Raw genomic sequence first — 22,808 nt, forward strand, 5'->3', positions numbered from 1 at the left:
TGTCTAGAAGGGAGAAGCAGGCTGCTACAGGCTGAAGGTGAGAATGGAGAGACTGCAGTAGAGAGTAAGGAGGATCATGACAGTTGCCTACCTAGGTATCAGTGGAGTTGGGCAGGAAGGGAAGGCTGGGGAAGTCCGCAACTAAGCTGGATCTTACTAAATTTTTACTCATTTATTTTGTGTGCACCTAGGTGGAGGTGTGACATGTGTCATGATGCACATGTTGAGATTAAAGGACAAATTGTAAGCATTCTTTTCTTTTGCTGTATTGTTCTCAGGGATTAAGCTCAGGTTGTCAGTCTTGGCATCAAGTGTGTTAGCTGCTGAACCATCTTTCTATAACCAGCCTTCTATAATGGATATTTTAAGAGGCATCTCAAAACACTCATTTATTTTCTTATAATGCTGCCTTGCTCATCTTTCTAATATAATTGCTCAAACCAGGAATCTGTAGACTTATCCTTTTCTTTATTTACCATTTTATTATCAGGTCTTGTCAACCTTATTTCTAAAATATATTATAAAATCCATTGACTTTACGTTACTACTCTGCACAGACCATTATTGTTTCTTTCAGGTGTATGGCTAGGTCTTTATAATGGGCTCCTTATGTTCTTGTTTTCATTACTAATCCATTTTCCATAGAATTTATTATGTTTCTGCTTATAAACATAAATTAGATCATATTGATTTTTAATGGCTTCCTAAAGCATTCCCAGTAAAATCTTAATTCCTTTGGAAATGAAACATAGAGATACATCTTCATTACTAAGTAGATTGGTCCTTACCAAAACAAAACAAAACAAAAAAAACCAAACCCCCCCCAAAAGACCCAAAAAAACAGAAATACCAAGTATTAGGAAGTATGTAGAGAAATAAAATTCCCATTTATTGCTAGTAGAAAACCAAAATAATGATAGCCACTATGGGAAATAATTGTAATTTCTTGATAACTTAAACACAAAATTATCATTTAGTATAATAATTTTCCTACTCATATATCTAAAAGCATTGAGAATGATCCTTTGAACAAGAATTATACACAAGTATTTATAGCATCTCTCTTCACAGTAGCCAAAAATGTGGCAATTTTTTGATGAATGGGTAAAGAAAATATGGTGTATCTATGCAAGGAGTATTGTTTCAGCAGAAAAGGAATAAAATAGTGATAATCCATGCTACAAAGTAGATGAACCATAAAAGCATTATGTTAAGTCAGAGAAGCCAAGCACATGTGGTATTATTCTTTTTATAAGAACAGTTTCTAGAACTGATCAAGTCTAGTAGCAAAGATTGGTGTTTGCCAGGAACTAAGGGAAGGGATAACAGAAAAATAATCCCTGAAGGATATGGGATTTACCTTTGTAAAACAGTATTGGGAGCAGATAATGGTGATAATACATAACACTGTGAATGTAGTTAATTCCGTTGAATTATGCACCTTAAAATGTCCAAAAGGATAATATTTTATGTGTTTTCTCACAGACTACGGTTTTTTAAAATTCCAAGCTTCTAGAATACTAACCCTGTATGATCAGGTTTCTATATTCTTGGCGTCATTTCATACTGTTCTTGCTTTGTTTTGCTTTGAGGGGTGTGTGTGTGTGTGTGTGTGTGTGTGTGTGTGTGTGTGTGTGTGATGTCTATGTATGCATTCTCCTATATGTGGGAGCACATGGTCTGTGTGGTCAGAGAGTGATGTTCGTGTCTTCCTCAGTTTCTCTGCACCTTACATGTTAAGATAAAAACCTCTGTAGCCCTAGTCCTGAGTAAACTAGCCAAATTGTTCCAGGGAACCCATCTCTGTGTGAGTTAACTTTCGTGGTCAGTCATTTTCCTTATACATCATTCCTTTGGTTTAAACACTTTCAATCTGAATTAACTACATACATTCTTTTGCTTTTAATTATGGGAAACAATAACAATAATTTCTTTATCTTTAAGAAGTTATAGTATTCATATTATCTACTTTGATCTTTTTCTTTTGACAAACTTTAGAGAATGTAAGATGGAGATTGAAGACAAAAAACAAGAACTTATTGAAATGGATCAGGCACTTAAGGAGAGAAATTGGGAGCTAAAGCAAAGAGCAGCTCAGGTTGTTCTTCCTTAATTATATTTATGCAAATTTTCTGTCATGGGATAATTATGAAGGGGTTTAAAAACTGCCATTTTTTTTCTGGATGTAAATATTTAAGATTAGAAATATAACAGTTTTTTTTTTAAGGCAAATTGCTGTTTGACCAGTTTTGCCATGAGTTTATAATTCTCTTGCCTCAGAGTTCCAAGTGATGGGAATATAGACACTTGGCTGAAAGACTTGATTGTCTTACTGGGAATTGAATAGGGAGGTAAATTTTTTACGATTAAACTATAACTCAGCTCAACCAGTAAGTACCTTTGGAGAGTAAGGGTTCACTTACAACCCTTTATATTTTTTGTTGTATATCAAAAGAACATGGGATTGAACACATTATTGTGTGTGAGCTAAATGTTGGAGGAATGAGGAATTATTTAGCAATTTTAATTCTAATATAAATTGACATCTGAATCATTTTATTTTATTTTGCATGTTAAGTTTCTATAACATATAATGTATAACGTATGGGAATTCAAGTCTCTACTTGAAAAATACTTCATTTGGAATAAGCTTATCACTTATTGATTTCTGTAGTAAATATATATTCTAACCACACAAGTGTTTCCATTACAATGAAATTGAGCAACCAGCTTGATATTACTTTTGTATTTAGGTTACACATTTGGATATGACCATTCGTGAACATAGAGGAGAAATGGAGCAAAAAATAATCAAATTAGAGGGTACCCTGGAAAAATCAGAATTAGAACTTAAAGAGTGCAACAAACAGGTAATTATTTTAAAATTTTATATTTTGTTTAAAAAATAACTCTGTGACTACGACACCCCCACACAATGCTTTTGTTTTTGTTTGTGAGGATACATGTTGCTGTGCTAGCCAAGTTGGCCTTGAATTCCTGTGCTCAGGGATCCTCCTGTCTCTCCTCAGGAGTTTTTAGTTGTGCATTGCTATGTGAAGGCTATGGTGTGTTTATAGAATGCATGTGATGGGAACACTGCATACTTTATCCATTCTACTTAATACTTACTTTTTCCTCAATGTTATTTTGATTGTAATTTCTTGTATCAGTGTATCTAATATACTTATCATACTTATGTGTATGTTTGAATAGTTATAAAATATTTCTGGGAGGATTTACAAATAATTTTAGAACCTAGTTGTCTAAAAAAATCATGTGGGAAGGAAACTTTGTATTCTCTATATTTTTTTATCTTACATAAATTTTACCTTTAAAATTATAAAGCTGTGTTATATTTGTTTACTTCATGTATAAATAGTAATTGAAACATTTGCAGATGGGAGGCAGTATCAGAGGCTTATTCACAAAATAAACCAAGGAATGCCAATAAAAAAAGAGAATGGTGGTTGTAGCCTACCATTCTTATAAGCCTTAAATGCAGTTGGAGTATTTAATTTCTGACTGTGACAAGTCTGGCCCTGGAAAGAAACAAGAGGGCTATAGCTAGATGCCATCTGCTGAGGAGGGCTATCATTTGAACTGAGGTACTCTGGGCCTGAAAACAAGGAACAATGACAAGCTAGTCTCTGTCATTGTGGACAGTCTCTGAGTGGAAAACAGCTGCATTAGGCAATATGAACAGGAAGAGGATAAGACATGGACATACTGAGAAGCTTAGGTGGTTCAAGGCTTAGACTATGAGTGTAGTACTTTTTCCTGCTTTCTCTGGTGAGGTGCAGACTCCAACACCTAGAGTAACTGAAGAGAGTGATAACTCCATGCCTGCATTTAGCAGTTGGCCCTAAGTCTAGGGACTGCATTTTTGCCATGTGGTTTTCTACTAGCAAGAACTGAAGTTTAGGTCCTGTGGGTGCACTCAGTTTCCAGAGAATCCTTCCTCTTGCGGGGGGGTGGGGGAGGTTGGGTGTTTAATGTTGAGCAGGGTTTGAAACTTGGACTAGTCAAATGCTTTCAGAAAAAATAGTAGCCATTCCACTACAAAGAGGGAAGTCTTTGGAGTCTGTGACCCTGCCTGGTCTATAAGCTATAAGACTAAGTATAGCCAGAAGTGACTTTTGGTATACAAAAAGAGGAAATCTCTAGAGTAAATGGAGCCTTATTATACAACCCCTGGTCCCAAGAATCAGCTTCAATAGTACAGAAAATAAGAGATTCAAACTTCAGCTGAGTAACTTCCCACCTTGTAGACTTCAATACTAGAGGACCCGAAAAGAAACTATTCCAATACTTACATTTTATTTAATTAAAAATGCTTTTCTAGGCTGGGTGTGGTGGTGAATGCTTTTGATCACAGCACTCAGGAGGCAAGGGGCAAGTGGATCTCTGTGAGTTCAAGGTCAGCCTGGTTTACAGAGTGAATCCAAGACAGGCTAAGGCTCTAAAAACAAAAAACAGCTTTTCTACGCCTTTCTTTTCTGCACCTGTGCTCCCCTACCCCTTCTTTTTTAAATTATACTTTTAACACTATGTTTATCTTATTGTAAAAGAAAACTCAGCTCATACAGCTTTTAGATTTTCACATTAGATTATCCTCTAATCTAATTTTGTTTGCATTTTTGCTATATGATTAGAATTTTTATCTCTCGCTCTTCTCATCTGTTTCAAATGTTTTTTCATTTAAGATAGCCTTTTCTTTTCTCCCTGTTCCTCTTCATTTCCCTTATTTAACTTAGTTATTATTTCTATCTTTGCTCAGTTTTTAACTTCATGGCTTACTCTACATGATTTTTGTCTTTTTTGTTTTTGTTTTTGTTTTTTTATTTTTTTATTCTATGGTCACCTATAGGAAAATGGATGAAAATCATTATGTAAAGGGAAATAAGCCACAAACAGAAAAGCAAGTATTGCTTGTTTGCTCCTATAGAAGGAATCATTTCAAAGAGGAACTATGACACTGGAGAGATGGTTCAGTGGATAAGTGCACTCGCTGTTCTTGCAGAGGAGCCAGGATTGGTTCTCAGCTCCACAGGGTGACTTACAACCATACTTAATACCAGTTTCAGAGGATCTGACCTCTGTGGGCACCTGGCATGCAGGTGGCATACATAAATACAGGCTGCCAAATACTCATACATATAGAATAAATCTAAAGACAAAATTTAGGATAGAAAGTAGCCAAACTAGAGTGACAAAGATATTAAGAGAAGGTGGTTCAGACTGGATATGAATTAGCAAAGTGCAAGACTGTGTCTATTAAAATGACACATGGGCCTGATATTTTGTATGCTAACTAAAGGAAGAATTGTGATTTAGATTTTCATCTTTTAGTGGGGTTTGTTTATTTTGTTTTTCGAGGCAGAGTTTCTCTGTGTAGCCCTGGATGTTTTGTAACTCACTCTGTATACCAGGCTGGCCTCGAACTCAGAAATCCGCCTGCCTCTGCCTCCCAAGTGCTGGCATTAAAGGCGTCTGCCACCATTGCCTGGCTTTTTTTTTTTTTTTTTTTTTTTTAGTGGATTTTAAGTGTGCATAAAATATACAATCATCTTATTAAGTATAATTTGTATACTCATAAATTATGCTTGCCTTAAAAAATACCTTTTTTGGTGTTTTGAGACAGGATTTCTCTGTATATCCTTGGCTTCTGGAACTTGCTTGGCAGACCGCATACATCTATTTTAGTCTGCCTCCCAAGTGCTGGGATTAAAGGTGTAGACCATCACACCCAGCTAAAAAAGTACAGTTTAAACTAGACATTTAGTTTTATTTTATGTGAGTGGGTGTTTTGCTTGCATGTATGTTTGTGCATCATGTATCCTCCAGAGGCCAGAAGAGGGCACCAAATCCTCTACAACTGGAGTTACATACATTTGTGAGATGCTGCATGGGTGCTGGGAACTGAACCCAGGTCCCTGGCAAAAGCAGTAAGTTCTTTAACCACTAAGCCATCTCTCTAGACCCAGAAAAATAAGTATTTTTCTATTTTAATTTTAGCCTTTTGTTGTTGTTGTTATTTTTGTGACAGGGTCTTACTGTATAGTTTAACCTGGCTTTGAGCTCCTTACCTTCTGCCTCGACCTCTAAAATGCTGGGATTATAGCTATGTTCTGCCTACTTTTATATACTTTAGACATAAGTGTTTAAAATTTAATTTAGACTACAACTATGAGTAAATTATATTTTCTTAGTTGTGTAAATAATGGTCATCTGTTTGAAATTCAGGTAGAAAGTTTAAATGAAAAGTTGCAACATGCCAAAGAACAGCTTCGAGAAAAGGAGTTTATAATGCTCCAAAATGAACAGGAGATATCACAACTGAAAAAGGAAATTGAAAGAACCCAACAAAGGATGAAAGAAATGGAAAGTGTAAGTAAAGTATTTTCCACATAAGGGAAAAATAATGCAATGAATATGCTTTCAACACCTTGGTTTTAAAATATAGAAACTGTGCTCTAACTATTTTAAAACTAATTATTTGTGTCAGATGTTATTCTTTTGATCTTTAAAAGTTTTTGATTTTTCTGGCTTTGATATTGGCAAGGACATAATAAATCCACAGTATATGCTTTTGTATCAGTTGAATACTTATTCAATATAAATACGCTATGCAGTAGGATTGATAAACAGAACTAACAAGTTAAAGGAACTTGAGGAACTTCACGTAGAAGATGAAAAATGGTAATAATATTATTTCAACTAAGTGCACTGTGTTACCAGAGGAACATAGTGATTTGATGACTTTATATTTGTTTCATCTATATTGATTGTTGAATCTATTCAACACCCTGGTCTTTTTAAAATGTGAATTTGTTTCTATGAGCTCTAATAGACAAAACTTTTTCATTATTAAAAACTCAGTTGTTGTAATTTCACAGTAATTATTAGATTTGATTGATTATGTCTCTTTCTATAGAATTTAGAGACACTTTTGTCTCTTCCCTGTTTTCTGAACACCCAGAACTGTCTATTATCATATAGTAAGCATAAGTTAGGATTTATTGTGTTAATTATAAGCATAACTCAAGCAGAGTGTTTAAGAGCAAGTTTGGAAAATAGTAAGGTGGAGATGTCTAATGCCCCTGTCTTGTTAGTTCCCTAATAGTGAATGCCTAAAACTGTTTGCAAAGGTAATTATACTCATTTACATCCTGGGTCGCCATGCCCAATACCAGGGCCCTAGTAATTAGTACTGGCTTTTTCCCTTTTCGTCCTTGAAGTCAAATGCCATTACCTCTAACCTGCCTTGTTGTGCTGAATTAGCTAACTGACTTTGCATTGTTTTTTTTTTCCTAAGAAGTAGTACAAGTTGGTTATCCAAAAGCTTTTTAGCTAGTATTTTGAGTTTCTGAATGAATTCCTGTTTTATGTATCTCATCTAAAGGTAATTTATAGACTTTTGTTTTGTTTTGTTTTGTTTTTAATTTTATGAATTTTTACCTTTATTACTAATAGTAAAGTGATGACATTCTTGACATTGTGTTTTTTTTTTTTATAAATAAGTACAAAGTTTTTTTTTTTTAAAGATTTATTATATGTAAGTACACTGTAGCTGTCTTCAGACAGCACCAGAAGAGGGCGTCAGATCTCATTATGGATGGTTGTGAGCCACCATGTGGTTGCTGGGATTTGAACTCAGGACCTTCCGGAGAGCAGTCAGTGCTCTTAACTGCTGAGCCACTTCTCCTTTTTTTTTTGGTTTTTCGAGACAAGGTTTCTCTCTATAGCCCTGGCTGTCCTGGAACTCACTCTGTAGACCAGGCTGGCCTTGAACTCAGAAATCCACCTGCCTCTGCCTCCTAAGTGCTGGGATTAAAGGTGTACACCACCACCGACTGTATAGACTATTTTTTTAAAATAAGTTTTACAGTGTGGAATTTTCTACCTCTGTCAAATTAAAACTCACAAAATTGTTTCTTGAGTTTTTTTTTTTCTTTTAAGTATTTCAGGCTTTAGATTTTCAGATAAGAAATGCTTAGCCTGTCCTTTACTAAGAATATAAATGATTAATTTAATAATATTTTAGAGAGAATAATAGCTGGAGTGACAAATTTCACCTTCATAGAGAATTCAGAACCCAGCTGTGTAGATAATAGGGATTTTTTTTAAAGATTTATTTATTTATTTTATGTGTGTGAGTACACTTTAGCTGTACAGATGGTTGTGAGCCTTCATGTGGTTGTTGGGAATTGAATTTTTAGGACCTCTGCTCGCTCTGGTCAATTCTGCTTACTCAATTCCTGCTTGCTCTGGCCCAAAGGTTTATTTATTATTGTACATAAGTACACTGTAGCTGACTTCACACATACCAGAAGAGGGCGTCAGATCTCATTATGGGTGATTGTGAGCTACCATCTGGTTGCTGGGATTTGAACTCAGGACCTTTGAAAGAGCAGTCAGTGCTCTTACCCCCTGAGCCATCTTGGCAGCCCAATAATAGTGAATTTTAATTCTATATTTCATGCCAATATTTATCTGTCTATCTGTCTGTCTACCTATCATCTGTCTCTCTATCTATTTACCATCTGCTTGTTTATCATCTGTCTATCACCTATCTATCTATCTATCTATCTATCTATCTATCTATCTATCTATCTATCTATCTATCTATCTTAGAAGTATGCACTCATGTATGTAAAGCCTGAAAACAATCTTGGGTGTGATTCTTCAAGAGGTCATTTCTCAGGATTCTCAAGGATTCACTTGTTGGTTTTTGTTGTTGTTTTGTTTTGTTTTGTTTTTTGGTTGTTAGTTTTTTGTCAAGTCCTTACATAGCCCAGACTAGATTTGAATTCCCTGTGTAGTAAAAGATGACCTTAAAACTCTCTTCCTGGGGGCTAGAGAGATGGCTCAGCGGTTAAGAACACTGATTGCTCTTTCAGAGATCCTGAGTTCAATTCCCAGCAACCACATGGTGGCTTACAACCATCTGTAATGGGATCTGATGTACATTTCTGGTGTGTCTGAGGACAGCTACAGTGTACTCATATAAATAAATCTTAAAAAAAACCCAAAACTCTCTTCCCGACTCCTCCTTCCCCTAAATCCTGGGATTGCATTGTGTACTCTACTGTGCTTGTTTTAATGTTGTGTCGAGGAGAGAACCCAGACTTTTGGCAATGCTAGGTCATGCAGAATATTTCAGTAAGAGTTTCTAAGCTGGGAGTGGTAACATCTCTCTCTCTCTCTCTCCTCTCTCTCTCTCATTTTTTTAAAGATGTATTTATTTTATGTATATGAGCACACTGTAACTGTCTTCAGACACACCAGAAGAGGGCATCAGATCCCATTACAGATGGTTGTGAGCCACCATGTGGTTGCTGGGAACTGAACTCCGGACCTCTGGAAGAGCAGTCAATGCTGTTAACTACTGAGCCATCTCTCCAGCCTGGTAACATATATCTCTAATCTGGAGGCTCAGAAAGAAGAATCTCAAAGGTTAGCCCAGACTACTCTATGTTTTTTAAAGTAGCCTGGGCAAGATCCCCAACTAAGATAATTGAGTGAATGAAGTTCTTGCAGTGGGCATACATGCTTGTTCTAACTAATCAGAATGCTGAGACGGGAAGACTACAGCTTGAGACCAATCTGGGGAACTGTCTCTCGAATACAGTTTTTATTTATTTATTTTTTTGAATGGCACAGAAAAAGTTAAAAACATTTTATTGACACCAAATGACTGATAAAAACACTGTTAGTAATAGGTAAATGGAAAAGCTGACAGATGAATTAATCAAGAAAATATAATATCCATGTAACGCAACATTATTCAACCATGGGGGAGGGGTACCACTACATGTTACAATATATTAACTAAAGAAAGCTAGACATAAGAAGCCACATACTGTATGATTGCATATTGTAATTTCATTTCTGTGATAAAATACTCTGAAAAAAAACCAACTTAATGGAGGAAAGGGTTTGTTTGGCTCACAAATTCCAAACTATTTCATCATTTTGGGGAAATAAGACAGGAACTTAAGCAGTCAGTCACAGCACAGCCACAGTTGAAGAGCAGAAGTGAATGCATCTATGCTACCTGCCTGCTTCTTCCTGCCTAGGGAGTGGTGCTGCCCAGAATAGGCTGGGTCTCCCTACGTCAACCAACAACTAGATAATTCCTTAATTGAGACTCTTCCCAGGTGATTTTAGGCTGTGTCAAGTTGATGTTTAATACTAACTAGCCAGCTGAACTGCCCAGAACAGGCAAATCCATAGATAGAAATCAGCTTACAAGTTACCAGGGGCCTGGGGAAGAGCAAAGGTAGATAGACCTACTGCTTGGTGGGAACAAGTTTTCTTTCTGGTTGAAGGAAATACTGAAACTAGATGCTGGTTGTATACTAACATGAGCATGTTAAATGCCTCTGAAGTTCTACACTTGAAAATGGTGAAATTTCCAGTACAAATAAAATGATGCCTGCTGTTCCTTGCAGTGAAAACAATAGCTACTCTAATCAGGATTTCGATGATTTTTTTTTTTTATTAGTTCTTGGTTTTTTTTTTTGGGGCCTGCCTCCAGGGAGTGCTTTAACCTCGAATACAGTTTTTAAAAAGCAGTTGCGGGGTGTGTCTGAGTGGCAGACCACTTGCTCATCATGTTGAGGCTCTGGATTTAATCCCTAGACTAAAAACCTTCCCACTTTGTTAGAGATTTGTCATTTTATTGTGATTAAGGCTTTTTAAAATATTAACTTATTGTGTGTAATTTTTAAAAAACATGCTACCTCCTTCCTAGGGGCTCCGCCTGCACTCTGACCTCTCCCCGTTCCCTTAGCTCCATCCTGCTTAGATCAGGATCAATCGCAACCACCCCCCAACCCTGGAAAGCCATAGCTGCTGTCCATTCTCCACAGGCCCCCTCTCAGCTTTTCTTTGGTTCCTCCCAGCTTCATCAAGCCACCAAGTACCTCCCCAGTTTCTCTCTTTCTCTGCCCACCTTTGCTCCTCAGATGAAAAACACTCAGACAGCTTTATTATTTTAGAACTTGCCAGATAGCACAATTGCTGGGCGCAGAATCCCTGCCCTAGCCGTATCAGCTAGCCTATGGCAGTCACCAGTGGAGCTTCCCAAGATCTTACATGGTTGCTTTGTGCTTCTCCTTCCAAAGCCTGGCCGGAATGACTTGTTCTTTCCCTAGGTCTCGTTTTCCTTCTCCTGGGACCCAGAAGTCCCACCTGATTCTTGTGTCCAGCAGTTGGCTCCAGGCCTTCTTTTTTGACACAATCAAGAACCAACTAGGGAATCAGCACCTCTCCCTACATTAACTTATGGTGGTGCATGCTCATTTTATTGTAGATTTTACAAAGGTATTTTAGGAGAATTCTCTTATGAAAACAAAGAAGTAAATCATAAGTATATATTTTATAACTATAAATTTCATTTTGAAACCCACAAATGTCTTGTGCTTTTCAGGTTATGAAAGAACAGGAAGAATACATTGCCACCCAGTACAAGGAGGTCATTGATTTGGGGCAAGAATTGAGGCTAACCCAGGAGCAAATGCAGAACACTCATTCAGAACTGGTAGAGGCTCGTCGCCAAGAAGTCCAAGCACAGAGAGAAATAGAAAGGCTTGCTGGTGAACTGGAGGATATAAAGCAACTCTCTAAAGAGAAGGTAAAACTATTCTAAATGATTTTATATTACTGAAGAATTTTAAAAGTTTAATTTCTTTTTTAAAAGAAGACAGATAATAGTGCTCATCACTAAACCACCAGTACTTAATCTTTTTATTTTGTACTGTGTTGTACTATAGTGTGGATGTATTTTTTTTAATTATCACATGTTTATTTTAATATGTGAAATCTTGGAGCAAAAAGAGATGAGTAGGGAAGAAGGGGGTGCCTGGGGAAGGAAAAGTAGAATTAAGAGAATATAATTAGTGTTGGGTGGGTTTGACACAATTAACACATGATAGAAATGTTTTATATATAAATTATTTCAACATTTTAGTAATTCAAAGACTTTTCATAATTTTGTACTTTAACATTACCGTGATGGTTCGATGCTTGGGCCAGCTAGTGATACTAATAGGAGGTGGTGTCATTGGAGGAAGTGTGTCACTGTGGTCATGGGCTTTTTGAACCTCCTCCTAGCTGCCTGGAGGTCAGTCTTCTCCTGGCCTTTGATCAAGATGTAGAACTAACTCTCGGGCCCTTCTCTACCATCATGCCTACACAGTCACGCTTCGTGCTATGATGACAATAAATTAACCCTCTGAAACTGTAAGCCAGCCCCAATAAAATGTTGTCCTTTATAAGAGTTGCCTTATCATGGTGTTTCTTCACAGCAATAAAACCCAAACTAAGAGAAATACCACAATGGCAATAAAATAGAAGTATATATTTTATATAATTAATTACTCTGTAGTAAACCATCATGATTAACTTTTCCATGAAGAATGTTTTCTAGTTCCCACTACAGCAGTCTCAGATACATCTCAGTGGCTGTGAAGATATATCATGATGGATTTCATGTCACCAGACTGCCACTTAGAAATGCTTAAAATAGTAGAACCAGGGTGGTAGTCTACATTTGTAGTCCTAGCACACAGTCAGCTAAAGAAGGGGAAGCTCTAGTTTGAGGCTAAATTGTGGACTAATTTAAAAATAGTCATTTTTATGTTATATACATATTGCTACAATTTTTTAAATAAGTTAATAATATTGTCCTTAGGTTTTAAATTATTTATAATATAATATTTTATAATAAAAACCCTTCAAAAATGAACTCTAGCCACACTAGTTTTCAATAAATTGAGTTATGTAGCACTTTAGATATTCAAGTGTTTGAGCTATCTTCTAAATTAAAAACTGTCAAAATTTCTAACTTTTATAAAAACTTCACTTCAGAGGCTATGTGATGGCAAATTACTATTAAAAATCAAGAGTACTAATAAAAAGTGAATTTTCTCGGAAATATATTTAGCAACTTGTTTAAAAAGAATTTAGATTGATTTGCTTTTAATTACTTAGACCTTGAGAAACATATTTATTTTTATTCTGGTAGTTCTTGTTATTTTTCTGCTTTCTTGTGCACTTAATTCATCATATAGTAAAAACAGTTTTACCTCTAGTTTTTGTTAGGCTTAGCTGAATTTTTATTCATATTTCTAGATTATTAGAGCAGTTAAGAATATAAGGAAAATTTACTAGCAATATAACAGATATTGGGATGTTTACCTAAAAAAAGGAAAAATGTCTACTTTTATCTCATTTGTGTTCTTTGTTGATAATGCCTGGGTTTAGAATAATTGCTTTTATTTAATAAACTAAGATCACTTACTTTCTTTTTCTTTACAGTACAGAATAGAGTTATTTAGGCCATCAGAAGGGGAGATAAGAGAGTATTAGAGGCAGAGAAAGGCAGAAAGAGGGAGAAAATAGAGAAGTAGAGGCTGGCCATGCCCACTTGATGAGAAGCGGGATGGGAAAGGGGAACTGAAGAGCCCAAGGGGGCAAGAGAGAAGCAACTGGGAAGCAAGAGTAACAGAGAGAAGGGGCAAGCAGCCTCTTGTTTATTGGGCCAGGCTTACCTGGCTGTTGCCAGATAAGTGTGGGGTGGAACTGAGACAGAATGCTAACATCTAGGATCCACACATGATTATTTTGCACTCCTCAAAAGAGATTGGGTCACTTCTCCAGCTCTTGCCTCTATAGCACTCTAGAATCTGGTCTATTCCAGAAAACTGCTGCTGCTTTTCTTGCTATTCATCCCATGTGATTGACATGTTCAATAGATGGCCTCCTTCTATTGTTACTAGGCTTCAGTGCTTTCCTCTCATATGTTCCCATCATGCTGTCGAGACTTAGCTGCTGTGTATGACAGCTTCATGCCTTTAAAACCAGTACCACCTGGGTGAATCTTACACATGACCAAATCCAGCTGTTCCACAAGGTACAACCTTGGCTATCTCTGGAACACAGCTTCTTTGTCCTCTGAGGAGATTTCAGTGATACTGGTCCCTTCTTTATACCTCTAATTTCCTACCTTCAGCTAAGCAGCATCAGTTTTCTCAGTAACCCCTTCTATACTTGCCTCTAAAGACAGAACCACATGGACAAAACTGATGAGTTCTGCTGTTTTGTGGGGCTGGAACATGGATGGCCCCTTCCATTACACTCTCATCAGCTGTCTATTTATCAACAACTTCATTGCCTAAGCTTGGCTGTCCTGGAATTTGCTCAGTAGATTAACCTTGAACACAGAAATCTGCATAATGCTGTCTTTTGAATGCTGAATAAAAGGATGTGTAACACTTTTCCAGTTCCTTAGTTTTTCTTTACCTAAAACTTGTTCTGTACATAGAACATTTGAACTAATAATCTGCTTACCTTTCATCTCCTGGGATTTAAGCATGTACCACTATGCCTGGACCATAGTATTTCCTTTTAGATCATAAATTGACATTGATAATAATAATCAGAATCCATCTCTTGTCAATTTTACGTATACTTGTATCTCCTTATGTCCACATGAAAATGATAAGCAGGTAATAACAATGTGTAAAATCATAAAGTTCTCCTTTGTACAACTGGAAATACATTTGTCACCATCTTTAATACCATGTAATATACTTGTTCACAGGATTTAGCTGTAACACAATACTCATAGTCCATCCTCTAGTTATTTTAGTCTTTTTCAATTAAAGGGAGAATTAAAATAATAGAATCTGGCCTTATTGTTATTGTTGGGGCAATGTATGTGTCACTTCCCATGTAGTTTTTATTAGTTTTGACTGGTTCTGATTGGGTAGCAGATGCTTATGACTCTTGTTGAGTTGTTTCAAAACTTTTAACCTATTTCTTACTGTAAAATATTTCCATCCCCCAGGTAGTGGTGGTGCACGCCTTTAATCCCAGCACTTGGGAGGCAGAGGCAGGCAGATTTCTGAGTTCGAGGCTAGTCTGGTCTATGGAGTGAGTTCCAGGACAGCCAGGGATACACAGAGAAACCCTGTCTTGACACCCCCTCCCCCCAAATATTTTCATCCATATTTCATTCTCATTCTTATCCATGAGAAATGTACATTTCAAAGACATTTAGTAGATGTATGCTGAGCTCTACACACATACACTGTATGTACTCTTTGAGATAGGCATTTCTGGGCCTTTATTAAGTCAAAAGAGGGCTCCTGGAACATAGTTATTATGAGAGGAGCTATACTGGACAAGCATGATTCATGCCATGGTGCAATGAGCAAGAGACACAAGATTTCATCATGCTGCTCATAATAGCCTACAATTTTAAACCTATGAATTGTTTATTTCTGTAATTTCACATTTATTATCTTTGGACTGTGGTTGACTGCAGATTGCTGAAACTATAGAAAGTAAAACAACAGAGAACAAACGTATTTTCTCAAGGGGAGACTACTACATGTAGTAAAGTTTTGTAATTAAGATCACAGCCACAACTTGCATTGACTAACATAAGTAGGTTTGAATAAAAATACAAAACAGGCTGGAGATATGGCTCAGCAGTTAAGAGCACTACCTACTTGGCTGCTCTTTAGAGGTCCTGGCTCTAATTCCCAGCATCTACTTGTTGGCTAACAACTGTCTGTCTAACAAATATCTGTAGCTTTGCTTCCAGGGGATCCAACACTCTGTTTTAGCGTACCAGGCACACAAATTGTACATATGTGTATGTGTGTGTGTGTGTGTATGTAAGTATGTATTTATGTATGTATGTATGTATGTATGTATGTTCATTTAGAACAGAACACTACTACAGATTTAAAAAAATACAAATCATTCTTGTAAAAGCAAATAATTTATATGGTGAGGAAAAAAAATGTACAGACACACCTGAGAGCAGGATCTTATCTGTCAAAGTGGAGATAACTATTTGCCAAAGTTCAGCATTTTATGGTTTTTTGTTTCAAGAAAGGATTGGCTCATCAACTTATGTAGAATATAATGTACCTTTTTTGGACATCTCTGAAATGTCTATATTCAAAAGCATACAGTATAATAAGCATGTGTTTTTACATAAAGACTAGCTTGCTTCCATTAAGGCACTGAGCTGATTTAGCTATGATAAACCAAATAAGCTACCTATATTACTTTTATTTAATGTGTCATTTTTAAGGAAGCTCATGGAAATCGTTTGGCTGAAGAACTAGGGGCTTCTCAAGTGCGTGAAGCTCATTTAGAAGCAAGAATGCAAGCAGAAATCAAGAGATTATCCTCTGAAGTAGAATCTCTGAAAGAAGCTTATCATATGGAGGTAAAGAAAAATTAAATTTGTGTCAGTAGCCTCACTAGGATGAAAGCATGAGTGTAGTTTCTGAAGTGCTCATTATAATCTTGAATGCAGCTGTAATGTAATGTAATACATTGTGATCTTCACTAGGATGGAAACATGAGTCTAGTTTCTGAAGTGCTCCTTGTAATCTTGAATGCAGCTGTAATGTAATGTAATACATTGTGATCTTCATTTGTGTAATATAATGTAACACATTGTGATCTTCATTTGTGTAATGTAACACATTTTAAGCTTCATTTGTGTAATGTAACACACTGTGATCTTCATTTGAAGCTCATACATTCCCTACCTTAATGTCCTGGCACTTGCAAAGGCTGCTGTGCTCTGGAATTACAAGGACTAGTTCCTGAGTCAGGTGTCCTGAATCTAAATTCTGTTTCATAACTGAATAATTGAATAAGTTATTTAACCTCTCCAAGATGTATATAATGATAAGAGTTATCTCTTAGGACTGTTCATAAGAAATCAATTAATTACTATGTGTGAAGTTCTGAGATTAGAGCCTGACTCATTATAATTGATTGTAGAACTTGTGAAAAACAAATTAGAAATACTTATTATAGGCATAAACCACTTTATGTGATGTGAAAATATATATAGTACAGTACATGGTAATTTCTAACATCTGTTCTGATAGAGAAACAACACTAGAGCCATTTCATCAATATATTCTGAACCTTTATTAAAATGAACAGTACTACTAAATAGAATATTTTTCTTTCTTTTAAAACATTTGAAAATATTACCCATTGTTCTAAATAATATTGAGTTTGATGCTAAGAAAACATTTTTTTTTTCTGTAAAACGAAGGCTAAAAGGGCATTTGCATTATACCTTTTTCCCCCTTGGAACATTGTCTCACTATGTAGCTCTGACTTTTGTGGAATTCTCTATGTAGACCAGGCAGGCCTCAAACTCAATAGAGATCCATTTGACTCTGCCTCCTAAGTGCTGGGATTAAAGATGTGTGCTACTATTCCTACTTTTGTATTAAACTCTTATTGAGAGTTTATTAACAATTTATGAGGCACTGCGGATGAGGAAATGGGACTTGTAACTATGTCTTAGTTAAATACATTTAGATTCAGATCTCTTTAAAAACATAGTGTCTGCAAAATGAAACCCATTTTCAAGCTGAATCCACCTCTTATAAATTTTGTAATCTTTAAGGACAACTATTAGTCCATCTCAAGTATTTGCCATTAACTGTTCATATTTTCTAATCTGTTGTCTATAGTTACCCAATTTAAGCTATTAATTTATAAATTACCTAAAATTAATTATAAACAGATAGTTCATAAGTTTTTTAAATGGTTCTAGAAGCTGGAGCTCAGCTAGAATGATGTTCTTATAGAGGATTCAGGTTCATTTCCCAGCACCCACATAATAGCAGCTCACCACTGACTATAATAACATCAGTTCTGAGGAGACATGATATCCTCTGCTGACCTCCATGGGTACCAGGCACACATGCAGCAAAATACACACATAACTTAAAAAATAAAATAACCTTTAAGGTTGGAAAGATGACTTAGCAATTAAGAATATAATTGATCTTCCAAAGGACCCAGGTTTGATTCCAAGCACCTATTATCAGTGATTGACAGCTACCTATAACTCTAGCTCTAGCATATCTATACACCCACACTCACACCCACACCCACGCAGGCACACAGTTAAAATAAAATAAATATTTTTAAAATAAGCTTTAATGTTTTTAGTAAATGGGATTTTTTTTTTTTTTTTTTTTAGTTTTCTGAGACAAGGTTTCTCTGTATAGCCCTGGCTATCCTAGAACTCACTCTGTAGACCAGGCTGGCCTTGAACTCAGAAATCTGGCTGCCTCTGCCACTCAAGTGCTGGGATTAAAGGCATGTGCCACAACTGCCCAGCAAATGGGAAATTTTTTCTGTAAAGATTTATTTTATTTATTTTATGTGTATGAGTATACTGTAGTTGTACAGATGGCCGCTAGCCATCATTTGTGTGGCTGCTGTTGAACTCAGGACCTCTGCCACCCCGCTCGCTCTGGCCCCGCTCGCTCTGGCCCTGCTTGCTCTGCCAGTAATTCACTGTAGCTGTCTTCAGACTCACCAGAAGAGGGCGTCCGATCTCATTAAGAGTGGTTGTGAGCCACCGTGTGGTTGCTGGGATCTGAACTCAGGACCTTTGGAAGAGTAGTCAGTGCTCTTACCTGCTGAGCCATCTCGCCAGCCCCCAGAAATAAGGAATTTTAAGTATGACAAAAATATATAACTTATCTAAAACATTTTTCCTTTTGATTGCTAACAAAGATTTATTTTTAAAGTGTGTGTTGTTTCTTTATACAATGAGGATGTTGTGCCCAGAGTCCACGGGAAAACCCAACCAAGCCCAAGAATTACAAAGTCTGCTGTAACTTACAAAAGAGCCTTTATTTGAGTCGAGACTCGGATCACACACTTTGCACTCATTGAGAGCAAGTGCCCGCATGTGACCTCAAACCCAGAAAAGAACATGGGTTTATATACAAAATTGGGAATTCTTAGGATGCTTCAGAGTGAGGGAAGTGTTAGGGCAGAACTGAAGCTGGTGGGGGATTAATGGGTTATCTGTTTTGGGGTTATCAGGAGCTAATTTTATGGCCGCCCATAACTGTCTGTGACGTCTGATTACTTCTTCTATGATTTAAATGAGGACAGGGGGCTCTGATCTTTGAGTTTATTAATTTTTTTTGACTTTTTATTAGATGTTTTCTTTATTTACAACATCTCCTTTCCCAGGTTCCCCTCCAAAGAAAAAAGAAATAAAATAAAATAAAATAACAAAAACTAAAACAAACCCCTGTTCCCTCCCACCTCCCCCTGCTCACCAACCTACCCTCTCCCACTTCCTGGCCCTGGCATTCCCCTATACTAGGGCACAGAACCTTCATAGGGCCAAGGGCCTCTTCTCCCATTGATGACTGACTTGGCCATCCTCTGCTATACTCATGCTGCTGGAGCCATCAGTCCCACCATGTGTACTCTTTGGTTGGAGTTTAGTCCCTGGGAGCTCTGAGGGTACTAGTTAGTTCATATTGTTGTTCGTCCTAAGGGACTGTAAACCCTTCAGCTCCTTGGGTCCTTTCTCTAGCTCCTTCATTGGGGACCCTGTACTCAGTCCAATGGATGGCTGTGAGCCTCTACTTCTGTATTAGTCGGGTACTGTCAGAGCCTCTCAGAGGACAGCTATATCAAGCTCCTGTCATCCAGCACTTGCTGGCATCCACAATAGTGTCTAGATTTGATGATTGAATATGGGAAGGATTCCCAGGTGGAGCAGTCTCTGGATTGTCCTTTAGTCTCTGCTCCATAGTTTGTCTCTATATCTCCTTCCATGGGTATTTTGTTCTCCCTTCTAAGAAGGACTGAAGTATCCATACTTTGGTCTTCATTCTTCTTGAGTTTCTTGTGGTTTGTGGTTTGTACTTTGTGTATTCTGATCTTCTGGGCTAGTATCCACTTATCAGAGAATGCATACCATGTATGTGTGTTCTTTTGTGATTGGGTTACCTCACTCCGGATGATATTCTCCAGATCTAGCCATTTACCTAAGAATTTCATAAATTCATTGTTTTTAATAGCTGAGTAGTACTCCATTGTGTAGATGTACCACATTTTCTATATATTTCTTTAAGACCTTAAGGAAAGGCACCTGGAGAGTTCGGCTGCTTATCAGAGAGTGCCAGCTGGCCCTGGCAACAGGGAGACTGGGAGGATGTCTCTTGATTAGCACTTGGTTCCACTTGGTTCCAGGAGATGTTTTCATTAAGGGGGGGGTTATGGGTAGTGCCATTCTAACACTAGTCTGGGTTCTCTTGGAGCTGCCAGAGAGGGGGAAGGGAGCCCTGAGTGGAGACCAGCTGCCTGCATATTTTGCTTGCCTCAGGCAGGAGGCAAGGGATACACTTCTATAGCTTCTGCAGGGATACACTGTCTATACACAACACTGGAGTTTCTTAGGTAAGGTCTTAACCACAGGGAGCTAACATTAATAATTTGGGGTTCACTACAAGGGGACTGAGCCAGGCACTCTTGCACATGCCTGTAATCTCAACATTTGAGAAAAACAGAGGTTCAAGGTCATCCTTGGCTACATAGCAAGGTCTTAAGGCCAGATTGGATTATATGAGACCATGTCTTTTAAAAAACCTAAAAATAAGTAAATGTATAAATCAAACAAGAACATATAGCATTATAGATACAATTTAAAAAGGAATTTCCAGTTTTTATTTTAATTTTATGTATGTGGGTGTTTTGCCTGAATGTCTGTGTCACACATGTGTACAGTGCCTGAGTATGCCAAAAGAGGGTGTTGGATGCCCTCTGTGGTGGATTGAATAAAAATGGCTTCCCTAGCCTAGTCTACAAAGTGAGTTAGGTCAGCCAAAGCTACACAGAGAAACCCTGTCACAAAAAACAAACAAACCCAAACCAAACAAAAGGCCCCCATTGACCAATAGGGAGTAGCACTATTAGGAGGTATAGCCTTGTTGGATTTTGAGGTCTCAGATGTTCAAGCCTGGCCAGCATATCATAGTCTCTTTCTGCTCCTTGAAGATCAGAATACAGAGCAAGGGGAATACTCCTCCTTTCCTGTTGCGAGTGCAAACTTGTATAGCCACTTCGGAGCAGTGTGGCCAGTTTCTCAGAAGATTGGAAAACTACCTCAAGACCCAGCTATACCACTCCTAGACATACACCCAAAGGACACTTGCTCATTTATGTTCATAGCAACTTTAGTTGTAATAGCCAGAAACTAGAAAGAACCTATATATCAGTCAACCAAATAATGGATAAAGAAAATGTGATATATTTACACAGTTAAGTATAACTCAGCTGTTATAAAAATGACATCATGAAATTTGCAGGCATGGTTAAATTCCTAATGGCCAGCCCATAAAGGGATGATGAGTCTTTCTCTGGCTGTATCCATGCCAGCAGCCATCAACTGAGGAGAGCCGTGATATGGCTGAAGAGGGGCAGGGCTAGTTTTCCTGTGCCCACACTATAGCCTGCACCCTGGAGTAGGGTCAGCTTTCCTGTGCTTACTCCACTGTCTAACCTAACTGTGTTATGAGTTAGAGAATTCCAGGATCAGCTCCCCTGTACCCACAAACATCAACATGGCTTTAGTGGCAGCCCACATGGGCATCCACATGGACTGTGGTGCTAGCATAGGCTGCAGACATCAACATGGCCCCTGGATGTATCAGGACCACTGACCCAGTCATGACCTTAACAGCTTCATAGATTGTGGACCTCAATATGGCCTTAGGAGGTGACACATACCATTACTTCAGGATGTACACCCACTCACGTCACCCCCACTCCCACCCGAGCAGCAAAGCCAAAGGACATCACTAAGACATCTGTCAGTGGCACAGACTACATGTGTCCATTTAAATCTTGGTTTCATTGTAGACTGGGACAGCAGCATGGCCCACAGATACCAACATGGCCTCCAGTGTCATCACAGACCATGATGATCCTTCAAAGAGATCCAGTCCAGAAAGTGAATCTTTACTCATCTCATTGCCCAGAGTCTGGGGGATTCCCCGACTAGGAGGCAGGTTTGGGGCTGAGTCTGCATCTGCATGAGCTCAAGGCTGTTGTATGCAATTCTGTGGGCCCTACTGAGCAATGACAGCACATTGACCTCAGCCTTTCATCTTGTCACTGCCATCACTGTCTCCAGTTCCCCAGCTCTGCCTCTCTCCACAGCACACACTGCTCAGATTTTCTATCTTTCCTACCTCTCTATCACATATTTGTTCATTGTAGTGGTGTCTCCAACCCACAATACAAGGCCTGGGTGGCACTCTCAACATTATCAATTTTTAATTTTTTCCCTGATGCTCAACACCACCAACATTGTGACCTGATGCCAGAGATGTCCCCCATCTCTATTTTCTTTCTTTTCTTTTTTTATGCTTTTGGTTTTTGTTTTTTTGTTTTGTTGTTGTTGTTGTTTATTTGGGTTTGTTTTTTTATTTTTATTTATTTATTTTTACAGTTTCTTTTTTTTTAGATTTATTTACTTATTTATTTATTTATTATATGTAAGTACACTGTAGCTGTCTTCAGATACACCAGAAGAGGGCATTGGATCCCATTACAGATGGCTGTGTGCCACCATGTAGTTGCTGGGAATTGAACTCAGGACCTCTAGGAAGAGCAGTCAGTGCTCTTAACCACGGAGCCATCTCTCCAGCCCTGTTTTTTTAATTTTTGAGACAGAGCCCTGACTGTCCTGGAACTCACTCTGTAGACCAGGCTGTTCTGAAAGTTGAAAAAATCCACCTGCCTCTGCCCCTGGAGTGCCGGGATTCAAGACATGTACCACCAAACCCAACTATGAGAATATTTTCTTTATATTACATGTATAGTCATTTCTCATATTTTTCAAGTTGTCTCAAAAATTTCTTTTTATATAAATCTGAATCCAAGTATGATGTATAGCTAACTATATGTGAATGTAAGCATGTGTTCCTTTC

The 22,808-nt window shown here is 37.6% G+C and overlaps 1 protein-coding gene across 10 annotated transcripts in view; it reads left to right on the forward strand.

The window, feature by feature from the left end:
- The window catches only part of Ccdc18 (coiled-coil domain containing 18), a 120,667-nt gene that overhangs the window by 85,960 nt on the left and 11,899 nt on the right, over nucleotides 1-22,808 (forward strand). For 7 of the 10 annotated variants that reach the window (XM_031337231.1, XM_031337226.1, XM_031337229.1 and 4 more), the window contains 5 exons: nucleotides 1,999-2,098; nucleotides 2,754-2,870; nucleotides 6,244-6,387; nucleotides 11,435-11,638; nucleotides 16,115-16,252. In XM_031337231.1, the coding sequence (XP_031193091.1) occupies nucleotides 1,999-2,098; nucleotides 2,754-2,870; nucleotides 6,244-6,387; nucleotides 11,435-11,638; nucleotides 16,115-16,252 (703 nt within the window). Of the gene's footprint in view, nucleotides 1-191; nucleotides 244-1,998; nucleotides 2,099-2,753; nucleotides 2,871-6,243; nucleotides 6,388-11,434; nucleotides 11,639-16,114; nucleotides 16,253-21,735; nucleotides 22,128-22,808 lie in introns of those variants that run through there. The other 3 variants (XM_031337233.1, XM_031337227.1, XM_031337230.1) reach the window with 3 other exon arrangements.

Source organism: Mastomys coucha, unplaced genomic scaffold (assembly GCF_008632895.1).
Source record: "Mastomys coucha isolate ucsf_1 unplaced genomic scaffold, UCSF_Mcou_1 pScaffold22, whole genome shotgun sequence".
NCBI lineage: Eukaryota > Metazoa > Chordata > Mammalia > Rodentia > Muridae > Mastomys > Mastomys coucha.